The sequence below is a fragment of the Pseudonaja textilis genome, chromosome 4 (assembly GCF_049901715.1).
Source record: "Pseudonaja textilis isolate UNSWEBS1 chromosome 4, rPseTex1.2, whole genome shotgun sequence".
Lineage (NCBI taxonomy): Eukaryota > Metazoa > Chordata > Lepidosauria > Squamata > Elapidae > Pseudonaja > Pseudonaja textilis.
This window is the reverse complement of record NC_141993.1, coordinates 54,311,028-54,328,634: the sequence shown is the minus strand read 5'-3', so window position 1 is coordinate 54,328,634 and position 17,607 is coordinate 54,311,028. Positions and strand designations below refer to the sequence as shown.

The 17,607-nt window shown below is 37.4% G+C and overlaps 1 protein-coding gene across 1 annotated transcript; it reads left to right on the top strand.

The window, feature by feature from the left end:
• The first annotated feature begins 7 nt into the window (after positions 1 to 7).
• DNAJB11 (DnaJ heat shock protein family (Hsp40) member B11) lies at positions 8 to 16,554 on the top strand. Its single transcript, XM_026701387.2, has 10 exons — positions 8 to 162; positions 3,311 to 3,467; positions 5,934 to 6,031; positions 7,682 to 7,814; positions 8,701 to 8,843; positions 11,807 to 11,889; positions 12,697 to 12,754; positions 13,932 to 14,043; positions 14,616 to 14,775; positions 16,193 to 16,554. The coding sequence occupies exons 1-10, from the start codon at positions 95 to 97 to the stop codon at positions 16,255 to 16,257; spliced, it is 1,077 nt and encodes a 358-aa protein (XP_026557172.1). The 5' UTR covers positions 8 to 94; the 3' UTR covers positions 16,258 to 16,554.
• The last annotated feature ends 1,053 nt before the right edge of the window (positions 16,555 to 17,607 follow it).

Here is a 17,607-nt window from a genome sequence, read left to right as displayed (position 1 = left end):
CCGCGTCGCTGTACCGGGGGTTCTCTTTCGTGCCTATGGTTACCGGTGCGTGAGGAAGGTAGGGGCTGGGAGCTGCTTCTACTAGACCCCCGCCATGTCCCCCCGCTCCCTCGGTGGCCTCCTTCTACTACTGCTGTGCCTGCTTGGGGAAGCCATCGCCGGGTGAGTGCGGGGAAGGAAAAGGCGGCCGGAAGGAAAACTCGTTCCGGGGCTGAGGTTTGCAGGTGGTCCCGTGGTAGGGTGGAGCCCCGCTGCCTTTTATCCCCTTTCGCTCTTCTGAAAGGCCCGCTGAACCTGCTGAGCTCTCCCACCTCCCCCCCCCTCGCTTTCAATCTACGGGAGCGCCTCGTATTCTTCTCACCGCCGCCCCGTGTTGCGGACTGCTCCCTGTTCCGCTGCTTCCTGGCCGTTTCTTCCTAGGGAGAGTTGTAGGTGTTATTTTCCTTTCCTTTCCTTCATCCCCCTTCACGGGTGGTCAGGAAACGATTTCCTTGTGCCTTCGAAGGTAGATGATGTTTTCAAGCGCTGGGGAGGGTGAGGGACGAGAGATGAGTGGTAGTGGACATGGTGTGTTAAGAGGACGGGTAGTCCTCGAGTTACGACCACAATTGAGCCCACAATGTCTGTTGCCTATTTGTTTATTTATTGAATTTATATTTCTGCCTATTTGCCCATGGCGACTCAAGGTGGCTTACAGGCTATAAAAACCACATTTAAAACAATCAAAACTAACATAAAGAATCAAATAAATTAATATAGTACAATATAACAAGATCACCTCCCACCCAACCAACCCGCCCTAGCAACAGCAGATCACATAAGCCATTTAATGGACTCCATCCTGCTCTGGGTTCCTTAGGCCCGCTGGCAGAACCAGGTCTTCAGCAGCTTCAATTGAAACATTATTTCAGTTTGCCCCATTTTACATCTTTTCTTGCCGGTGAATCATTTGCGTTTGTTAAGTTAATAAGATGGTTGTTACTAACTTCCCCATTTGCTTGTCAGAAGGTCGCAAAGGCTGATCACGTGACCCCAGGACACTGCAACTGTCATAAATATGAACCAGTTGCCAAGCTTCTGGATTTTGAACATGTGATCATGGGGACACTGTAACGGTCGTAAGTGTGAAAAGTCACTTTTTTCAGTGCAGTTGTAACTTGGAACGGTCACGAAATGAATTGTTATAAATTGTGGACTATCTGTATAGCCACTCAGGTTCAAATCCCTGCCTCAGTCATGAAATTCTCTTTGGACCTGTTACTTCTTTTCAGTGGCTAGAATCTATATCCATGTTTTTCACTTTTACCTGTCCTCTACCCTACTGAAATCAGTTGTTTTAATCTGCTACCCTCTTGCTTATTTATTTTCTCAGTATGGATCCAATTATGGAATGTTTCCTGAGGAAAGCTTAGCTGTCACCTACTTTTGATATAATTTTATAGCAAAAGGCATACAACTTAAGTCATTAAATAACTGATTATTATTTCCTTTATAAGTTATTAATAGGCTTTTAAAATTTTATTGCATTTTATTTAAAAAAAATATAATGCTTTTATTTTTAAAAAAACAAATGTAAGCTTTTTTGAAAAGTTTATTGAAAGGCAGGATATTTCTTCCATTCAGAACATAGAGTGCAATTATGTATATTTAAGAGTTTTCTTTCTGTTTCTGCCAATAAATTCAAGGGCATAGATAGCCCTTGAAATGAACAAATAAATGCCACACTACCTATGCCAGGCTTCCTCAGCCTAGAGCTTTCTAGTTGTATAAGGATTACAGTTTTTTTCCCTTTGGTCCATTAGATTTGGAGGCAGTCCAGTTCCAAAACTGCTTTGGGCTACTTACAATTTAAAAACAGAAAAAGTCTGAAATGTCCGGACCACCATATCCCATGTACCCCAAAATCTCTACCAACAGGATTCACAAATATCCTATCCGAAGGGGTTGGAGTACAGTCGTAGTTTTTAAGTACTTTTAAAACATTATTAAGGTTGGAGCTACATAGATCTTTCCAGATGGCAGGCATTGCAGCAGAGAGAACCATACTTTCTGAATTCTATGTAATAGATAGCATTGTTTGGCTGAAAGGATCTGGAGCACATTAATGTTAGTTAACAGGCAGAAATCAGTGGAGATAAATGGTTCTCAAATAACCTGGTCTTACGTCATGAAGGGCTGTATAGGACAGGTGATAATCAGAAGTTTACCAGTAACCAGTGTAGTTTGCAGATTATCATTGACATGTCAAAGGACATTGAATGCTGTGTGTCCTGAACTAGCTGTAGTTTTAAATTTTCTTCAGAGGAAGCACTAGGATGGTAGAGTGCATTGCAGTAATCCAATCATGTGGTGACTAGGGCATAAATGAAGGTTGTTAGATCCAGGCCATCTGTATTTACTATGCAACCCAACTGTGATAATTGACTAGTGAATATATTTAAAACTATAGCTTTAAGCTCACAGGTTACATATCAAGATTGCTAAAGCAAGAAAATAATGGAGTGTGCAAAAATGACTAAACTGACATTTGAAATTAGAGAGCAAGAAGATAAACAATTTTATAAGATATGGGATTTATTTTATCAATGGTTAGATAAAAATAGGGAAATGAAATATTTTATAATACTTTATAATACAAGTATAATAGAACTATAGAGATAAAGTAATGTAAAGATACATTATTATTGAATAGATTGGTGATGATGAAATGAATGTTATAAAGTAGGCCAAGTAAAAATAGTGATTTGCTCACATAAAATGATGGAATATTAGTAACAGTCTGCAAGTAATTAACAATGATAATAATATAAATATATATAGCGGATTTATAGTATGAGAATTAATTTAAATTAGAAGAGGAAGACTGCAGAGATTGTGCACAAGAGATTTGTACCAACTGACACACTGTATGTAATTGAGAGATGGTTTTATGTTTATGTTTTGTTTATGTCTGTGTAAAAAATAAAAAACTTTTTTTAAAAAAGATTGCTAAAGCAATGCTCCAAAAGTATCACATCCTACTTTGGAAGCTCTGATGTTTAACAAAAAAGCATGTGCTGCTATTCTAATACAAGGTATTTGCTATTCCTGTTATTATCAGCTTATGGCAAGGGTGTCAAACTCACAGCGCGTGGGCCAGCTATGCCCACCCCCAGTTTAGCGAAGGGGAAAAAAGTTGTGATGCATCACGTGACAACAATGTGATGCTGCAAGTTTGATACCCCAGGCTTATGGCAAAGAAGAACATACATTTTCTCCCACTTTTTTAATTTGAGGATCATAAGAGGCAATAACCTTTGTTGTTTTTCAGGAGAGATTTCTATAAGATTTTGGGGGTTCCTCGCAGTGCATCTGTTAAAGATATTAAAAAAGCCTACCGAAAATTAGCCCTTCAGCTTCATCCCGACAGAAACCCTGATGATCCACGTGCACAGGAAAAATTTCAGGATCTTGGGGCTGCCTATGAGGTAAGTGTATTTGGGAGAAGTCTGTGATCAACATATGCATCCTGTGCATCCTGGATTGTTCTCTTCAATGAAATTTTAGTAGGATGGGTACTAACTGGAAAATAGCAATGTGTTTGTGACATTAATGAGACCTCTGTTCTTGAAAACTTCAGTTTCTTTAGGCTGATTTAATTGATTACTTGAAAATGATTTCTGGAAAGTATTATTTTTTGTGAATAAACAATAGAGGATTTTTATTTCTGTTCAGCTTCTAAATGTAGCAGATCAAATATGTCAAAACATGGATCTTCATGCTGCCCCATTAAGTGATGTCTAACAGTATAAAACTATGTGTTACAATGTTGCATTGGCATTTAATATGCTGTTGCTAAAGAATACTTTCATGAAGTTGATTAATGGCAAGAAAGATTCTTACATCTGTAGATGCCTATGTACCGTGGGAAGCAAGCAGGGGTTTCTGATTAATTTGTGACATTTGGAAGGCCACGGAGTTCTCCTTTTTCCTTTAGTTTAAAGGGTGTGACATATTTTTGCATTGTTTTTGGAAATGCTACTCTAAACTTATGTATGAGGATATGCTTTAAAAATAAGAGTTGCTCTACCTGTGTATAGCTTCCTTATGCACACATCAGAATGGAAAAGTGAATAGCTAACATGTAACAGAAAAGAAAAGAAACAGATGAACAGATATTATCCTTTATTCTTCTTCCTCATTTCTGTCAAGTTTGTTTTAAATCTTCTTCCTTGAAATAGAATCAAAATGTCCTTTTGTTAGTTAAGTACTTACTGGTGTTAGTTGCTCTTGTACAATCAGTCATGTAAAATGTCTTATTACAAAATGGATTAACAACTCTGAAAAAGCTGCAGCATAATGTAAGCAATTATATGCTATAATTTGGTAAGAAAGAATCATCCCAAAATAATTATTTTTGGAGTTTGCAAGCTAATTTTATCTAGCTAATCACTGGTTATATAGAGAGAAAGTGCAGTATTATGAAAAGTACCGTTCTGTACCCTTTTTTAATGAAAGTAAGTATAGCTTAATTAAATTAGACATATTTTTACTACAGAAAATTAGGCAGCAGTTACTAATGCATAAATTCTGGATGAGCGGATGACCACAAATTGCTTCCAGCTTGGAAGATTGAAGATTAAATTCTAGAAAATCATTATAGTGTTCCTGGAATTGCCAGTTCTGTGAGGTTTGGAGGAAAAATGTTTGATTTTGTATCCCAATAATCCCTATATACTATAGTCACACGGTCTCAAAAATTACTCTGTTTACAATCTTTTGTGACCTTAATGTTTTGTTTCTGCTAACCTTATATTTGTTTTTCAGCACATATAACACTTTTGCTGAGGACATCTTTCAGATTGAAATCAGTGAAACGTGTTCCTATTTGTTGCTATAGTATTTAAACATAGATGTCAATTACATTTAATTAGGAAAAGATTTTGTATGTGCAAATGGATTGTTCTTTTTTTTTAGACCAGACCTGCCCAACTCATTGAGGGAAAAACACCAGATTGATACCTTAAAAATAAATATGGGTCACAAAGGAATAACTGGCAAACTGATCAGTTGTTCAGTGGCTAGCAGCATAGTGACAGGATGGAGTTGGCCATATCCCTGAGGCCTGGAGCCATTGGGGACACTCAGTAGTCTGCCTTTTGAAGCAGAAGTGGTTATGAAACCAATATTCTTGGTGACAGCAATATTTAGTAGCATTGGATTGACTTTTTTTTTTACAAAAATAAAGCCTATGGGTCACATGATTTTTTGGCCATTTAGGTGTGTCTTGATAGGGTGCGTCTAGATAAGGGATACGTGTGTCTAGATAAGGGACGCGGTGGCTTAGTGGCTAAGACGCTGAGCTTGTTGATCAGAAAGGTCTTGTCCCAGCTTCTGCCAACCTAGCAGTTCGAAAGCATGTAAAAATGCAAGTAGAAAAATAGGGATTACTTTGGTGGGAAGGTAACAGCGTTCCTTGCGCCTTCGGCGTTTAGTCATGCCGGCCACTTGACCACGGAGATGTCTTTGGACAGCATTGGCTCTTCAGTTTTGTAATGGAGATGAGCACTGCCCCTAGAGCTGGAAATGACTAGCACGTATGTGCGAGGGGAATCTTCACCTTTTCTTTATAATAGTATTCCAGGAGATAATTTTCTGAATCAGAATCCGTTTGAGAACTCTTAAGTGTGATTTGGCCACTTTTGTGCATTCTTGCAGCTTTCCAGTAGATAGTTTTCTGAATTGGAAGCCATTTGTAGAATTCTGGGTGTGATACATAGGTAAGGGATGGACACAAACTGCTTTTAGTTTAAAACATTTATTTCTGGAAAATATCAGACAACCGCAAACATATCCGATCTGTATGGTACGGAGGCAAAATTATAGTTTTGTCCATTTTCCTCTTTAAAATAACTTAAACCTATATTAATATATGCAATTTATGTCTCCTGCAGGTATTGTCAGATGAGGAAAAACGAAAGCAGTATGATGCCTATGGTGAAGAAGGGTTGAAAGAAGGACATCAAAGTTCTCATGGAGATATTTTTTCACAGTAAGTGTGCTTTACTACTTTATACTTTTTTTCATGATAAAGTGTTATCTTATAGTATAGTACAAGGGTCTTCAAACTTGGCAAGTCAGATTTGCGGACTTCAACTCCCAGAATTCCTGAGCTAACATGATTGGAGGAGGAATTCTGGGGGTTGAAGTCCACAAGTCTTAAAGCTGTCAAGTTTGAAGGTCCCTGGTATATAGTACAACAGAATCTTTAGTCATTAATTTCAGCCATGTTATTATTATGTTTTGTTCAACAAGAGCAAAACTGCAATGAAACATCTTAAACTGGTTTTAAACAATATGAAGGATAGCAATAAGAATTGATATTAGTAAATTCCAGCAGAACAATAATTATATCAATTAATAAGTTAAAAAGTCTTTCATAACACTTGAGTTGTGAACCTATAATGATAGCCTATGCAAACCTCTGGAGAAGTTCTATGTGTGTTTGGAGTGGGAATTATACCATTTCAAGTTTTGCTTAGGATTCGCCAAAGATCAAGGCCACCTGAGAAGAGATTATCTCTATTCTGAATTAAACATATTATTCTCAATGCTGATTACTCCGTGGACTTAGAAGCTATGTCATAAGTAGGAGCTCCAGCCTGACGTACAGGCATTCACACTTTGCAAGACAAAAACCAGGGTTACTGGTCATAGCTCTGACCAGCAGCATTCTCATTGCTGTCCTGCATGTTGTTTAAAACCCAGAGTGTCCTGCACACATTTCTGAGAACACAAGTTGGGTTTCATTAGTCTGTCTGTTCAGTTAACACAAGCCATCGATGAACCCTCACCAGCAATTGTTGTCTTGCAACGAAGACAAAAATATAATCACATTCCTTGCTATTTGTTTAGTTGAATTAACTCTGCTTTAAATCTGAATGTGAATGCTCAATTCCGCTTCACATTTGGAAAACCATCATCACTAAGGTCACAAACTTAAGAAGTCAGTAAATTTGTGTGAAGGCATAGTGATCAATTTATTTAAAACAAGTGTTGGCCTGGCAACATAAAATATTAGAGTTCACAGTTAGTGTATTGATTAGGAAGTGTATGGCACTTTTATCTACCAGACTCCTGTAGGTAGTCCTCAACTTGCAGAGTTACAAGAGGCCTACCTTGGGTTTACTTAATACCCAGATTTAAAGTTTTGACAGTTGTGGCCCTCCCCAGTCACATCACTGATCTCCAGGAACTTAGCAACACGGCCAAGTTTATATCATTTGCAGCATTCCACAATCATATGACTACATTTTATGACAGTTTTGACAAAAATCAGCATTTTAACAGACACCTCCCTAATTCACTATACTGAATTATAGCCAGTCCCCAGTAACAAAGGTAAAGTCTTTGGCCCACCTCAATAAAAGAGCACAATAGACTTGCAAAATTGATGTCAGCCCCACTAAGTAGATCAGACCAAAAGATTAATTCCACAGGAGGTCTAAAACTACTTTTATTGAGATTGGCTATAAATTAATAACAGACTCTTGCAAGTCTGATTCTGTGTACCTCCTTCTCATAATTCATCAAATCTCCCTCAACCTCCTTACTCCCTATAGTTTCCTTAGTAATTCTTACCTGCTCTCCTATAAGTTTAATAGAAAGGAAGCTAAATGAGTCAATATTCATGTCTTTTCAGTTTCTTTGGAGATTTTGGTTTCATGTTTGGAGGCAGTCCTCGTCAGCAAGACAGGAACATTCCAAGGGGAAGCGACATTATTGTGGACTTAGAAGTTACGTTGGAAGAAGTGTATTCGGGAAATTTTGTGGAAGTAAGTTAGGCAATTTCCTTAATAGGTCTCCTTTACTTGTATAAATCTGTTTTTCAGGCTTCATTATTAGAAATAGTTCTCTCTCAATGAATGAATATGAGGGAACACCAAAAGTATCCTTGGGACCACCTATGTATTTCCTGTGGAATTGCAGTACCTGTTAGGTAACTGCTTTCAGTTTTGTCTCTGTACTAAATGCTTGTGAAAGAAACAATAGGAGAGCAATTCAAATTAATCAGTGGCCCTATTTATGCACAACAGGAGCATGTAACATTTTTCCACACAAGGAGCCACACTTTGCCTTTGGTGACAGACATCCTCCCAAAAGTAATGAGTGATAAAAACTAATCATTATTTATGTTACTTCCATATTGAATTATAATTAAAATTAAGTATAATCACTGTAATTATCATCTAGGAGTGTAGGGATTTTGCTAGGATTTGAAGTGTTCCCTATAGTTTTTACTTCCACATTTTCCCTTTTTGAGGCATCAGGTGTGGGGGGATATTACTAGCTCCACTGAAGTACTTTTGAAAAGAAAACTGGGGGAGTCTTCAACATGGTCAAAGGATTCTTAATTCTATTGTGCGCTAATATTATAAACCTCTATATTGGTATTCTTTTTATTAAATAAATTATTTTATAAATTATTGTTTATTAATTAATAATTTTAAATAAGGGAAAGATCAATCACAGTTAAATGCTAACTGAAAAGCCAGGGCATAATTTGTGATTGTTTATATTATATTAAGTTTATTTATGTTACAAAGTCTAAATAGCAGATTTAATATAAATGAGATGTTTGTCTGCTTTATTCATTTGAAAGGACTAAAGTGTTGTACATAGTAAAGTTTGCATCCAACATCATTCTTTACCTATTTGCAGGTTATTAGAAACAAGCCAGTTGCAAGACAGGCACCAGGGAAACGGAAATGCAATTGCCGGCAAGAGATGAGGACAACCCAGTTAGGCCCAGGACGTTTCCAGATGACACAAGAAGTTGTCTGTGATGAGTGTCCCAATGTCAAGTGAGTTTGAGATCCTGTGGCTATTTGGTGCTTAAGTAATTAACAATCTTACATAATTGTTAAAAATAGCAGGGGGAAGATGATTACATTTCCAGTATGAGCCACAAGGTGGCATAGAGTGTTGTTGGGTTTTTTATGGCTTCAAAAGAGACTTTTGTGCCTGAAAATCTTCAATGCAGTGCTTGAAGAGGGTGTTAGAGGATACATGGTAGCACCTGCTGACAATTCTTTAAATCAAATGTATCTTATGCCAAAGAGTGCACTACAATGTAGAAGACCCTATGCTATTCTGGGAAGGCATCATTTTTTTAAAGGATATCCAACAGGTGTTTTGTGAATGTCTGTACATTCAGCCTTCAAATTCTACTATTGTACAACATATATATTTAGCTAAGGTTTGAGGTGTTCCCTGTAGCTATGTAAATAAAGTTGTGCTCATAAATTTATGTAATCCTCGCAGATTTTGTACGTTCTGGAGTATATTGTAAGTAAACAAAAGTAATCAAAGATTTTTTTAAAAAAATATAATGTGATTCAACTATTAGGCATTACAGAGTAGCACAATCTTTAAACCACAGCAATAAAATACACTGCTCAAAAAAATAAAGGGAACACTTAAACAACAACAATGTAACTCCAAGTCAATCACACTTCTGTGAAGTCACTGTCCACTTAGGTAGCAATACTGATTGACAATCAATTTCACATGCTGTTGTGCAAATGGAATAGACAACAGGTGGAAAGCATAGGCAGTTAGCAAGACATCCCCAATAAAGGAGTGGCTCTGCAGGTGGTGAGCACAGACCACTTCTCAGTTCCTGTGCTTTCTGGCTGATGGTTTGGTCACTTTTGAATGCTGGCGGTGCTTTCACTCTAGTGGTAGCATGAGACGGAGTCTACAACCCACACAAGTGGCTCAGATAGTACAGCTCATCCAGGATGGCATATCAATGTGAGCTGTGGCAAGAAGGTTTGCTATGTCATTCAGCATAGTATCCAGAGCATGGAGGCACTACCAGGAGACAGCCCAGTACATCAGGAGACATGGAGGAGGCCGTAGGAGGGCAACAACCCAGCATCAGGACTGCTACCTCCGCCTTTGTGCAAGGAGAGACAGGAGGAGCACTGCCAGAGCCCTGCAAAATGACCTCCAGCGGGCCACAAATGTGCATGTGGCTGCTCAAACGGTCAGAAACAGACTCCATGAGGGTGGTATGAGGGCCCAACATCCACAGGTGCGGGTTGTGCTTACAGCCCAACACCATGCAGGACGTTTGGCATTTGCCAGAGAACACCAAGATTAGCAAATTCACCACTGGCACCCTGTGCTCTTCACAGATGAAAGCAGGTTCATACTGAGCACGTGTGACAGACGTTACAGGGTCTGGAGACACCATGGAGAATGTTCTGATGCCTGCAACATCCTCCAGCATGACCAGTTTGGCAGTGGATCAGTAATGGTGTGAGGTGGCATTTCTTTAGAAGGCTGCACAGCCCTTTATGTGCTCGCCAGAGGTAGCCTGGCTGCCATTACGTACCGAGATGAGATCCTCAGACCCCTTGTGAGACCATATGCTGGTGCGATTGGCCCTGGGTTCCTCCTAATGCAAGACAATGCTTGACCTCATGTGGCTGGAGTGTGTCAGCAGTTCCTGCAAGACAAAGGCATTGATGCTATGGACTGGCCGCCCATTCCCCAGACCTGAATCCAATTGAGCACATCTGGGACATCATGTCTCGCTCCATCCACCAATGCCACGTTGCACCACAGACTGTCCAGGAGTTAGGAGATGTGTGGGAGGAGGTGTGGGAGGAGATCCCTCAGGAGACCACCCGCCACCTCATCAGGAGCATGCCCAGGCATTGTAGGGAGGTCATACAGGCACGTGGAGGCCACACACACTACTGAGACTCATTTTGACTTGTTTTAAGGACATTACATCAAAGTTGGATCAGCCTGTAGTGTTTTTTTCCACTTTAATTTTGAGTGTAACTCCAAATCCAGACCTCCATGGGTTGCTAAATTTGATTTCCATTGATAATTTTTGTGTGATTTTGTTGTCAGCACATTCAACTATGTAATGAACAAAGTATTTAATAAGAATATTTCATTCATTCAGATCTAGGATGTCTTATTTTTGTGTTCCCTTTATTTTTTTGAGCAGTGTATAATAAAACAGTGGTTTACATCCTCTTAGTTCTTAATGGTATGCATTGCTCCCTTTAACATTAATGATCCTAACAGTCCTAATTCATTTAACATCAGCATCCTAAAACAGTCTATTAGGATAGTTATGAATGAGGCCCTTTATTTTCTTGCGTGGTATAGCTACGTATTCTTTTGACAAAAAGTCTGCAGGTCCTGCACATTCTTTGGCTGTCTAGGATGAGCTGTTTGAGATCTCAGATATGCTCAGTGATGTTACAGTCAGGAGACTGGCTGTCATCCAGAACCTTCATTTATTTGTTCTGCTGCAGCCACTTAAGGGTCAGTGTAGCTTTAGGTATCAGACCATTGTCATGCTGGAAAGTCCAGGCATGTCCCATTCACAACTTTCATGCTCCCCAAATATTTGAGGGTATGGGAATTTTTAAACAGAACCATTTAACTATTCCCTTTATTGCTATAGTTTGTTTTATGATTGTGATGTTCTTAGATGCCTGGTTAGTTTGAATCACATAACAAAAATGTAAGTAAATTCATGTTCACTTATAAAATGGTCCACATCTTAAAAATTCTGCAAGAGGTATGTAAATCTATGAGGGGTTTGCGTATTTCAAGGGGCATGTAAACCTAGGACCACAACTCTAAGCATGGGTAGACTTAAACTAACATTTGTAAAATAAATAAAACATAACACAGTCTTATTGAAGACACTTAAAAATGCTGTGTTAAAGGGAAATTTCCACTTTCATATAAATATATTTATTGTTTAACTTTTTGATACTTTCATGTTTCTCAGACTTGTGAATGAAGAACGAACGCTGGAGGTGGAGATAGAACCTGGCGTTAGAGATGGAATGGAATATCCCTTTATAGGGGAAGGTACATCTTTTAATTTTTATTCTTTAACTTTTGATATCTTATTGGAGGTTGTAATTTATGGGACGCGTGAAAAACTGTAAATGTTCTTTGTTTCAAATTGATGAAAATAAACTGAGGTTGGAAATTTGGACCCTAATTTGGACTCTGCTTTTTAAAATATACTTGGAACATATTGTGCCTTTGAAAAAAATATTTCCTATAACACTACTAAAATTAAATACATACAGAAGATCTTGTGCAGAAGATTCTGTATTTCTGTATCTTCTGTATGTCTCGACATTTTTCCTTTCTCTTTTTTATTTTATAAGCTTTTTGGCCAATGTCTTCATAATAATTTTCAAGGGAACTTGGCTGTGAGTTCTTGTGACACTAGAAATAGAAACTTGTTTGTCAGTCTTATCATCCTTGAATTTTTTATCCCTGTTGTGACAACATTACCTATTTTTGTTCTTGTTCCCAGATATTTCATAATCTGAATAAAGTGGATAATGATTATATCAAAACTATGTGCTAACCATAGATTTTTATACACACTAAAATAGGTAGTTTACTAAGATTTCACATTTAGTCCAACCAGTTGTAAACTTGTATTTGTAGATTTTTGCCTTAATAATGTATACCATTTTTTAGAGTTAACTATACATATTGAATTTCATTAACTTACAAGGACAGAGTTTGAGGAAAAGGTCCCCATCCTGATAGATCATGCCATTATAGAAATCTTAAAGAAACATTGGTCTCACTATAAAGAGATGGTTTAGTTATAAAATATTTAAACATATCTAATACTTGTTCAAATTTCATCAGGAGAACCTCATGTTGATGGAGAACCAGGTGACTTGCGCTTCCAAATAAAAGTTCTTAAGTAAGTTTCTCTGCTTTATGAAATAATTAACCAAGTTTTTTCTATACTAGTTAACAATGAACACATGTGCTTTAGTGGTACTAGCAATTAACATGTTTTTGCATGAAAAAATGTTATGCAAAGACTTTAGTGGGCAGATTATTCCATTAAACCAATGATGCTCCAACTATAAGATTATCCTTTGGGGCAAGAAGTGCATAAAGTATTAAAAGTGTTTGCTTCTGGGAAACAGTGGTGGCCTGAAGCAGACTAAATCTTTCTCAACTATTATCAAAGACTAGGTGAGTCGAGTTGTTTCTGGAAAAAATATCTGCACTAAATGTCTAAAGATGATTTCAAAGGAAACAGACAAAGAGTTGTGAAGATCTAAAGAAAGTTTTTTCTATGCCATATTATGACAGATCCAGAGATATTTTATACATGCAAACACTAGTATGTAAAATTAGAATTAATATCCCTATGGTGTTCAGAAAAATGCTAATTTAATTCTAATCATGACTCAAAAAATTACTTGGCATAACTCTACTCACTCAAATTTCAAAATGATTTAAATGGATTTCTTCAGAACATTAATACAGAATTTCCAATTTGTCAGTAATTTTAAATTATATTTTTTAATTTCACATTTATTTATTTATTTATTGAATTTGTATTAAATAAATTCGCCCATGGCGACTCAAGGCGGCTTACAGAATGTAAAACTATATTTAAAATAAAAAAATAAATAAAAACTAACAGAATCAAATAAATTAATAAAGTACAATAGAACAAAATCTGAGGGGAAAAAATCCCCCCAACTCCCACCCCCCACCCCGATGACAGCAGATCACACAAGCCATTTGATGGGTTCCTCTGACAGAACCAAGTCTTCAGCGCCTTCCGAAAGAGTGCTAGAGTGGGAGCCATTCTAATCTCTGGGGGAATGATATTCTAGAGAGAAGGAGCCACCACAAAGAAGGCCGTTCTTCTGGGTCTCACCAGTTGTATCTCCCTCAGGGGTGGGACCCGCAACATTCCCTGCCTCCCTGCTCTAATGGGTCAGGTAGATACGAGTGGCAAGAGACGTTCCCTCAGATAACCCGGTCCCAAGCCATTTTTTACATGCTGTAAAAAGAGTGAGTTTACCATGCCAGAAGAACTAAGAAAATATATTAATATTCTGATATGCTGATTACAGGCATCCAGTCTTTGAAAGAAGAGGAGATGATTTATATACAAATGTTACCATCTCACTTGTGGAAGCTCTTGTTGGATTTGAAATGGATATTGCTCATTTAGATGGACATAAGGTAAGGTAGAAGATTGCTTTGCTTGAAAACTTTTTCAAAGAATCCTTTTGTATCCATAATACACATGTTGACACTAAGATATATTACTATAGTCTTCGACTTACAACATTTTGTTTAGTGACTATTCAAAGTTACAACAGCACTGAAAGATGTGACTTATGACTGTTTTACATAGTTACAACCTTTATGGCATCTCCATGATCATGGGATCAAAATTCAGACACTTGGCAACTGGTTCATATTTATGATAGTTGCAGTGTCCTGGAGTCTTTTGATCAGCTTTTGCGACCTTCTGACAAGGAAAGTCAGTGGGGAAGACAGATTCAGTTAAAAACTGTCTTATTAACAACTGCAGTTATTCACTTAACAATTGTGGCAAGAAAGGTCATAAAATGGGACAAAACTCACCTAACAAAATGTTTCACTTGGCAACAGAAATTTTTGGCTCAGTTGTGATTGTAAGTCAAGGACTATATATTGACATTGTGATTATTTTGGGTAAAATATTTCCCATGTAAACATGTTAATCCTATTGAAAATCTTCAACATGTATTTTATTTTATTTTTGTTAGGTCCATATTGCCCGAGATAAAATCACAAAACCTGGAGCCAAGCTGTGGAAGAAAGGAGAAGGTCTTCCAAACTTTGATAACAATAACATCAAAGGCTCCCTTATCATTACATTTGATATTGAATTTCCAAAAGAACAGCTGACTGGGGAACAGCGAGAAAGTATGTATAGTAGCACTGTAATGATAACTTAGAAAGAACATTGACTTACTAAATTCATTACTTTGATTGTCAACATATTAATGCTCAGAATACAGAAATCAAAGGATAAAATCTATTCAAAAATGCCAGAAATAACAGAAAGTACCAGAAGAAGGAGTTCCATGCCTGTTCAGCAAAAAATGAATCCAAAACCAACCTACAGTACTATTGTTGGTGTTAATTGTCACCTGCTAAACAAAGAGAAAATGGGAATAATGCTTCTCTAAAGCAAACTGCAATTTTTTTAAGGAGGCATAAAATATAAGCTACCCTCCAAATGTAATTAAATAGGGTGCTGTGGCTCAGCAGTTAAGATGCTGAGCATGTCAGCTGGTAAACTGACAGCCTGCTTCAAGACCTGAGCGTGCACAATAGGGTGACTTGCCCCAATTCCTACCAACCTAACAGTTCAAAAGCACGGAAATGCAAATAGATAACTGGGTACCATTTCAGTGGGATGGTAACACCATTTTATGCGCCTCAGCATATAGTCCTGCTGCCACATGGCCAAGTGTCTCCCGGCTAACAAATCAAGATGAGCACCACTCCCTATAGGTATTCCTGGACAGGGGAAACCTTTATCTTTAAATTCAATGGCTAGCAGCAGTCGGGTCTTCAATTACCCTGACATTTTTTTAGCAGAGAAACCCAGTGGGAAATTTCTGACATCCCTACCTGAAATCTTCTAATTTAAGGAATGGAAAAAAAACAACACTAAAATTAGGGTTACCTGGTAATCATGCTAACCAGTTGAGAAGATTGAAGTAGAAGCAAAAGGAACATTGTGGAAGCAGAAGGAACATTGTGGAAGCAGAAGGAACATTGTGGGAAACTAAACATGTTGGCTGTCTTTGTGCTTCTTAGCATAAAGAAACATTTAAAGCTTAAATGTTCTCAAATAGAAATGCTGCACATCAATAAAGCAGATTTTAATAAATTCATCAACAACAAATAGTGCTCCATGTCAGAAGCTAATAATCCAAAAACAGTATAAGAAGCTTCAGGGGCTACACAAAAAACACATATCCCAGGGTCATGTGATCAGTTTTTACAACCTTCTGACAAGCAAAGTCAATGAGGAAGCCAGATTCACTTAGCAACTGTGTTACTAACTTAACTGCAATGATTCATTTAGCAACAATGACAAGAACGTTTGTAAAATGGGGCAAAACTTACTTAACAAATATCTCACTTAACGTTATAAATGTTGGTCTCCGTTGTGATGATAAGTTGAGAACGATAGTATTATTGAATGTTTCCTCTCTGAACTGTTTTGAGTAATAAGCTAATGGAGAATTGAGAATGACTTTTTCACCTTAATATAGTAGCAATCTCGAATGTATTGTTGTATTGTGATTGTGATTTTATTATTTTGCAGATCTCAAACAATTGCTGAAACAAGCATCTGTTCAGAAGGTGTATAATGGACTGCAGGGCTATTGAGACTGAAACAACTGGACTTTCTTGTGGATAAATGAAATAAGTACTGTAAACTGCAGTCTTTTCTGCTGGTCATTGTAGAACAAATGCAGAGGGTGGAGTAACCTCTGAAATCTCTTTTTTTACAATAGCAAGGATAATTCTGGAATGGATCAGAAGACAAACAAAATTTCTTTATTCTGGATGCAACTGGTGCTCTATTTGGAGCAATTAGGCTCCAGCAGTTGAGAGAGAGGTCGTGTTTTTAACAGAATTAGCACATTGAAGTTCCATTTTCAAATATATTTTGATGTTACTTTCCTTGCCACTCTTACTGAGTTTTCATAATTTTTTCATGGTTCCTTTATCTTGGATCACCTTGGTTTTGACATGTTCTTTGACCCATCTTGAAGTTACACCTATCCCTATCGATCATGTTCAAATTTGAGGCATGAGCAGATAATAGCTACCTCCACAAATTGCTGTCCTTTCTTGTTAAACTGCCAGTGCTTCTTGTTATTTACAGTTGTAGAAGTGTTAAGTTTTGCCACCATAACAGAGGGGGTCTTTGCAATTTACACTTAGAAATGTTAAATTGCGAAAAACTGGTTTAAATGAACTGAGAGACTTTTTGCTAAAAGTTTGTCATTGCACTTAGAAGAAAATGTGCTATGTTGCTTTTGTTCACTTAGATAGGAGTTGCTGTTTTTTTAACAGAGCTCTATATAGATATTTCCTCTAATTTGCCGTTACAGCAGTTTATGTAACTAGATAAGTAAGAATACTGGATTATAAATTTGTGGGAATCTTGGGTCAATTCATATTTTAAGTAGCACATATGTTTCCAGAAGTGCAAAGTATGGAATCTGAGTGTTTAGAATTTCCCAGATATTTTCAAATTACGCATATTGCATAGTATATGGTACTCATTCCTATAAATATTGGCATATTTTCACTACATACAACAAATACACTGTAACTGCTCAATATGGCTATAGGTAAGAACCATTGGACAAGGTATGGTTAGGAAGACACATAGTTTCTATTTTTCCCAGTCTCTTGGCTAATAGGCACACCCATAATTGTCTCATGCAGACTTTGTGTATTTTGAATATCATATTTATATATCTTTACTGAAAAGATGGCTGCAGTTTCTGACCCTGGGTCAGCCTCTTAGTCTCAATAATGACCTAGTAGTAAATAATGTTTATTTCCTTGACTGAAAATGAAATTGCTTTATTTAATCTGGAAAACCAGCCCACTGATGTTTACTAGCAGCATTGTATTATAATGGATGGAACTGATGAAGTCACTATATGAATAGAGAAGTAGAAAAAGGCTAGCAGTGAAATAAATAGCCACAACTGTGAACAG

Coding starts and splice junctions, on each gene's coding strand:
- DNAJB11 (XM_026701387.2), top strand. CDS start 95: ATGTCCCCCCGCTCCCTCGGTGGCCTCCTTCTACTACTGCTGTGCCTG. Junction 12,755..13,931: donor TTCCAAATAAAAGTTCTTAA/GTAAGTTTCTCT, acceptor TGCTGATTACAG/GCATCCAGTCTTTGAAAGAA. Junction 14,776..16,192: donor GACTGGGGAACAGCGAGAAA/GTATGTATAGTA, acceptor ATTATTTTGCAG/ATCTCAAACAATTGCTGAAA.